This window comes from Megascapheus bottae, chromosome 13, assembly GCF_031878675.1.
Source record: "Megascapheus bottae isolate mThoBot1 chromosome 13, mThoBot2.hap1, whole genome shotgun sequence".
NCBI classification, from domain to species: domain Eukaryota; kingdom Metazoa; phylum Chordata; class Mammalia; order Rodentia; family Geomyidae; genus Megascapheus; species Megascapheus bottae.
The window spans coordinates 12968209-12975374 of record NC_143521.1 but is presented as its reverse complement, the minus strand read 5'-3'; the positions used below and the strand labels follow the sequence as shown (position 1 = coordinate 12975374).

Here is a 7166-nt window from a genome sequence, read left to right as displayed (position 1 = left end):
ATCTCCTTAAGTTTTAATTCTTTTGTTCATTTCTAGAGATCAGACCTCGGCTTTTTTCAACTATTTTCGCTTCTACATTCTACTCCCTACAGACATTTTAATACTTATGGAAAGATGAAATTATGGAAATGTTATCCCACATGGAAAAAACAATGGAAACGTAGCCTTATATCATAGAAAAGAGAGAAACTATTTCATGATTAATAATATATTTGATTAATTTTCTGTATTTCCTTATGTGTCTTCAATTCATAATGAAAATTCAAGTTAGTCTAATAAAGTACTTCATCTTGGTAAAGATTAATTTTCTTCTAATACACTGAAGTTTGATCAACCATCTTTACTTCAGAATTGCAAATAAAAAAGAAAGGACAGATACTGGGTTTAATTGGTACAAATCTAATACAGATGCCATGAATACATAAGGTTCAAACTTAAAAGTTAAGTAAGCCTCCTTTACTTTTCATAGAGATAGTAATAGTAACACTTAACTATATAGCAAGAATCATTTCACAGATACCAGGTAAATAAGATATCTTATTTACTTCCAAGTTTCTGAAGTAAAAATTACTTTACATTGCCTTTTTCTACAAATGTAAATAACTTTCCAAAGGTCATTTAGCTAGAGACTAGTGGAGCTGGGATTATATAATGGCCTAATTTCTCCTATTTTTAATTTTATAAAGGACCCTAAAGGAAAAACAATAAAATTACATGTGGGTACTCCATATGACATGGCCAGTCACAGGCAGAATTAACCTGGCATATTCTCAGTTGGCTTTTATCTCTGTCTCTGTAGGTTCTATTTTTCATAACTACTATTGACTTCATTTGAGAATACCACAGCTATTGTAAATGTACAACTCTAATCTCCATCAGTCATTATATGAATTTATAGTTGTGTGAATTGGAAAGTTTAAAATATGTACATGGAAAAACATATCATACATAGAAGCTAAATGCAAACAAAAATAGTTTAGAAAGTTTAGAAATTCTTTAAGCAGGTTATGTTAATTCTTTTAAAAATGATTGTTCTATGTACAATACATAATCTTTAAAAATACTACTCTAAGAAACAAAAACTCTTTGGTTCAGCAAAAGGAGTCTTAAGTGTGGAAATGCAATCATTAAGGATGCACTTTCTCAAGCTTCATTTCTCTGGCTTAAGTTTTCAGCAAGCACACAGCTAACTTTCTCTGCATGATGCAAATATGTGCGTGGAGTGGGAGCAGGTTGCTTTGCACATAAACTACTTTCATATAAAAATATAAGCAGAAGTTTGAAAAATGTGGGAAACCAGAAGTTAGTTTTACTTGCCAGGTTAAAAAAAATGATGTAGCAACAAGCTCTGTTGTTTATCCATTTTGAAAGGAGGCTAAGAGATGGATCATGGTATATATTAGCATTCCTAAGTTCTTAGGTACTGGTGTCCAACTATCGAGAGTATCCTATTCATTGAAAAGTTGCCAGGAGGGACCAAGAAAAGGCCACATCCTGGAGGTTGTTTTTGTTTATTTGTTTGTTTTGGTGTTTTTTTCTAAAATGCTATAATTTCTCCAATAGCTCATGTTAAAATGATCAAAATATGCATAGCCCAAATGTTCTTAAAAGATCCAGGAACTCCAGAGTCATTACAATTATCAACATTTGCCAACGGGCTTTTCACTAAGAATTAACCATGGTCATACTATACTTTTTTTGCTTTATTAATAACAATAACAAAATTGGTCAAATTATCTCAGCATTTAAAAGAGTCCCCAACTTTATCTATGAAAATCTATTCTCTTTTATCTTTACTGAAAAGCAAAGGCCTTCTTTATTTCACTTGAATTTCCTACGATAGTACTACTACTTTGGTAGTATTTTTGGTAGCAAATTTTAATATAGCCTTTCCAAAAGCCTATGATCAGTTAAGCATACATTATAACCACTCGTAACAGAGTTTTTGAAAATTTTCTGATGTCACAAATAGTTACAAAAGAGAAGTATTTTCCTTATAGGCTTTCTGTTCTTCTTTAATAAAATATAATTACTCCGTTGGACTAATTGACTCAATTGTGTCCAGAATTGGTATCATTATTTAATATTCACATTTTCCTCTTTAGACTAGCATCAGAAGACTTTCAGTTATTTTTTTCAAGCTTTTTAGGTTGAAAGAAAATGGAAGTCAAGTCTAAAAATGATCAAATACATGGAGTTGTTAAGTGGGGAGGATATGTTTCAAAATTTATTTGTATTCCTCTTTCTGTTTGCATGACTTACTTATCCAAGTACAAGGTCCTTGTTAAAATTCACTGGGACTGAGACAAAAACATTATGATCTGGGAAGAGCAATAGATTTCAGAGAAAACTAAGCCACTGCAACAAAAATAGTTTTGATTATAAAAAAAGAGAGGCAAATAGCCTTTAACTTCTGAGACAAGCATAGACTGTCATAAATGAATACTTCACACCATCTAAATGAGACCTCATCACTTAGAACCACAACCGTACATTCTCCTCCACCTCCTGTGCAGAGATTTCTTGTCCTTCATGGTCTTCCAAAAATTCATATAATACTTTGAAGCGAGAAATAATCAGGGTTGGGTTATTGATCCATACAGTCCTCTTCTGAGGTATAAAAGCAGTTAACACCCCTTGTCTGCTATCAGAAGTCTTTATCCCAGCCGGACATCTCATCTGGTGGCACTCCCTTTTCAGGCGGATATTTGTCAAAGTGGCTGTGATCTATGGGTCCACTGATCTAATACAGAGAGAGTTGAAATAAAAATGAAGACCAAACATATTATCATTAAGGTTTTTTCCATTTTTATGATTATTGTTGTTGTTATATTTTATTATCTTTAAGTATATGCACAAAGGAGCTACCATTCAACAAACAGTTCATAAATACAATGTATCTTAATCCATGTCACCCCTTTGAGGGTGATGCTTTTACTAGTTGAACTTTGATTTTATTCTATAGCCTAGAGTAAATTGTATTTAAGGAAAGAATGGTTCATTATCATCATGTAGTCAGAGCTCTCCTTCCTTATTAGAATCAAAAGTTTTGTTCATTAGACTACATCCATGTTGAGATATCTGGTATGAGGAGTTATTTGCTAAAAGGAAATGTCAGATTAAAAAATATGTTAAGTAATTACTAAAAATTTAAGTTTAAAAAAAATTAAGTTTAAGATTTAGCCCTTCTACTTTCTAGAAGCCTCTGACAAGTAGTAATTTTAATAAAGCTAATGTATTCCTATCAATTAGGTAATTTGTAACTTAAGGGCTAATATTTGTGACCTTATTAAAAGAATGAAAGAATGGGCTGGGAGCATGTCCTAATGGTAGAGTGCTTGCCTAGCATGCACAAAGCTCTGGGTTCAATTCCTTGGTGTCATGTTCACAGAAAAAGGTAGTGGCTCAAGTGGTAGAGCATTAGCCTTGAGAAAGCCCCAAAACAGTCCTCAGGCCCTGAGTTCAAGTCCCAGGACTTGCAAAAAAAATATAAAAATAAAAGAATGGAAGAAGAGTCTGGTACTAAATTATTTGCAAATTGGGTGGTTTCAAATTCCTTTCCAGAAAAATTCAATAGTACCTATTGAAATAACCAGATGACAAATCATTGCAGATACTTTTTGTGATATGTCATAATGTTTACGGGGGAGATCATGCAGTAGTTGACATAACTCAGCCACTGCATGCAGCTAGTAGATGTGCAGAGTTCAAGAGTATCAGCTAACTTGAGGAATGACAGTAATTTTCAAGTTTCACACTGTATCACTTTAGGCAAATATTTTCTCTGAAAGAAACATGAAAACCTCATGGTATGCATTTGTAGACTGACGTCTGAGTTTTTTTTAATAGAGGATTAAATAGTGCTGGTGTCAGTAGCTCACGCCTGTAATTCTAACTACTCAGGAGGCTGAGATCTGAAGATTATAATTCAAAGCCAGGGAGCATGGGCAGGAAAGTCTGTGAGAATTTTATTGCCAATTACCCAGGAATAACTGGAAATGGAGTGGTGGTTCAAATGGAAAAAAAAGTGGTATGGAGAATGAACATTTGCATGTTGTAGGTATTGACATTGTAAAACCATTACTATAACTTCCTTGAAATAAACCTAGTATAATCTAAATGCCATGAAGATCTGACATCCATAAGCCATTAAACAGATAGAAATTTCCTATCCTTCTTCTTTCCCCTTTTGCTTCCATCCCATTTTTCCTAAAAAATTCATTTTGCTGTAATAGTATTATGCTTGGCAAAATTACTTGATCATCTTTAAACATTTTAGCTTATATTTTCAATTTCTGTGACAATACAAGTATTTCTTCTAGAGTGACATAATTATAATTTTAAAACCATACAATAACAGATTCCATAAGTAATCACAATTTCCTAAAGGTAATAAAATAAAATTTTTATCTGTTTGTCTGTTCAACTCTGACTATCTTGGGACATAGTGGCATTACCATGTCATTAGTTCCTGAAAAATGACTTCATATTCAAGAAGCAATATTATTTAGTCTCTACACTCTGCATTACTAATAATATTTTACTTTCATTTAAATAAAACAGTTTCAAGCTGTTTGCCTTTGCTCTACTGTTTCATTATTCTCCCTTTCTTCCTTAAATATTTGAATGTTGAATATTGAGGAACTGAATAAAGAGAAATTTGACAACACATTCCTCTCCCTTTAAAGGATTCACCCTGGTAACTTTACAAGAGCCACCTTGACTCGCCCAAACCACTTCCATGAATCAGAGACCTTACATCTTAACCCATAGATCTTTTCTATGCTACAGGTCATATTCAAAGTTGCTTTTTTCTTAATAAGATTTCTTTCCCCCACCCCCAATTTGTGTTAAGCTACAACTTTAAAAATATCGATTAACTAATTAATTGTCTCTAAGTTGTTGCAAAAGGACTTGTCATTTAACAAAGCAATTTATGAACGCTATACAGTTTAGTCAGTGTCATCCCTTTCAAAGTTCTGAGCTAACCTTTCTGAACCCACCCCTTCCCTCATTCTTCTTTCTTAATTTTGCCAAATATACAATGAATTTTTGACTGCATTCTCCTCCTCTTCCCCTCTTCAGTCCTCCACTCTTTCTTCTTGGAAGGGGTAAAGTGGAAAACACTTTTAAGAAACCAAACTATGGTATGCATTTGCATGGGCACACAGAGACATCCACTTCTTACACAGCTCTCCTTAAAATCTGTCTGGAAAAACAAACAAATTCCAAGGACAAAAATCAATAAATAAGAACACTATACCTCTCTTCGTAAAGGTGATGGGAGATTCCTTGCCTTCAGTCCCTCCCAGTTGAACCCATTTAGCCACCTGAGAAATGAGAAAATTAAAAAGGAATGCTGCTTAATTACCTATGTATCCATCCATTTATGTATTTCTCTATCTGATTTGTCTGTTTATCCTTCCCCCTTCTCTCTGTCTCTCTGTCTCTGTCTCTCTCTGTCTCTGTCTCCCTGTCTCTCTCTCTCTGTCTCTCTCTCTGTCTCTCTCTCTGTCTCTCTCTCTCTGACTCTCTTTCTCTGTCTCTCTGTCTCTGTCTCTGTCTCTGTCTCTCTCTCTCTCTCTCTCTGACTCTGTCTCTCTGTCTCTCTGTCTCTCTCTCTCTCTCTCTCTCTCTCTCTCTCTCTCTCTCTCTCTCTCTCTCTTTCTATCTATCTCTCTTGAAGTGTCTTTTGCTTCCATTTAGCCCCAGTTCCTCCTTTGTATGCTTGGTTCCATCACCTCTTTTCTATTCAAAGCCATGCTCCTGCATTTCTCCTTTACCACCAATAGGAAAACAAATACACTGTTTTTTTTACCTCAGTTCCTTTCTCTCAGTCCATTTCGCCCCTTCCCATAGGAGGAGAAAATCCTTGCAAGGGTTAACCACACTACAGATCTATTTTTCTTTTCTTTATGTTACAGTTGGGCTTTATTTCCTCCACTCCACCAAGTCACCTTGGTCTAAGTTTTCCTTACTTGGATTTAGAGTTTTACTTCCTAAAATACCTGTTTATCTGCCTTCCAGATTTTGCTGTCTGAGTGATATCCTTCATCCACTGCTATTTCCTGTTGAAGCTGGTGTGATCCAGTCTTTCTCTTTTCAACCACCCCAGTTTCCTGTGTTAATCTCATTCCATTTCATGGCTTTAAATAACATTTACATTCTAAATGTCTCTTAACTTTGTTTCGCCTTAGGAACTCCCCAGTGGTTTACCAAGCTTCCGTCTGCAAATGCTATTCCTGATGTCTAAGAGGCAATTAGCAGCACATATCATGTCCAGATTGGAGCTCCAAATTTTCTCCAGCCAACCTGCCTCAACCACTCCAGTCACCCAGAAGACATTAAAGTTATGCTTTCTCTCATATTCTATTCCAACCCATAAGCAAGTCTAGTTAGTAGTGTCTTCAAACTTTACCTGTATTCAGAATCTGACCAATTCTGAAAATCTTCATTAAAATGACCTGGCTTTTGTTCAGAATTCTCCAGTGTTTTCTATCTAAAAGACAGCCTTCACCACATTGTACTGTAACCTCCAAGGCCTTACCAAATTACCCTCTCCACCACCACACTCTCCAGACATTTTGCTGTCTATTTTACTCTGTGTTTCTCCATTGTTAACCTAGCTCAACATTCCCAGCATGCTAATGCCTCTCCCACTTTAAGGCCACTGCACTCAGTGATGGATTATTCTTTATCCAGATTGTTCCTCAAAAGTCATCTACACAGCAGGGCCATTTTAGGCCACCTACTATAATATTACAACTTTTTTTCACCTGCTTCCCCAAATCTTCTTACCCTTCTCAGCCTTATTTTATCTCTTTAGCTATCTGATGAACTGTCTGGCTCCTCTTGTTGATTTCTTTGGCTTATCGTAGTTACTTTCTATCTCATCCTCTAGACTATAAGCTCCAACTCAGCAAGGAGTTTTATCCCATTTCTTAATACTTGAGGAAGTATGTGACACAGAATAGGACTCAACAAATATCTGCAGAATCTTAAGCAGCAGCAAAACCTTGAACAGGAGCTGTTGCTATATAAGCGATACCACCCTGACATGGGAATGATGCTCAGGCTAATGTAAATATCAAAAGTTGCAAGACAAGTACTTTATAGCCATATTTTAATATGCAGAACTAAGCTGATAAGAAGATGAAGTTCTTTCC

General features: G+C 35.2%; 1 protein-coding gene across 2 annotated transcripts in view; it reads right to left on the bottom strand.

Moving 5' to 3' along the window:
* Window positions 1-1891: 1891 nt before the first annotated feature.
* The window catches only part of Prkg2 (protein kinase cGMP-dependent 2), a 99191-nt gene continuing 93916 nt past the window's right edge, over window positions 1892-7166 (bottom strand). For both annotated transcript variants that reach the window (XM_090343998.1, XM_090343999.1), the window contains 2 exons: window positions 5264-5330; window positions 1892-2743 (listed from right to left, as the gene is read on the bottom strand). In XM_090343998.1, the coding sequence (XP_090200124.1) occupies window positions 2648-2743; window positions 5264-5330 (163 nt within the window). In that variant the 3' untranslated portion in view covers window positions 1892-2647. The remainder of the gene's footprint in view (window positions 2744-5263; window positions 5331-7166) is intronic.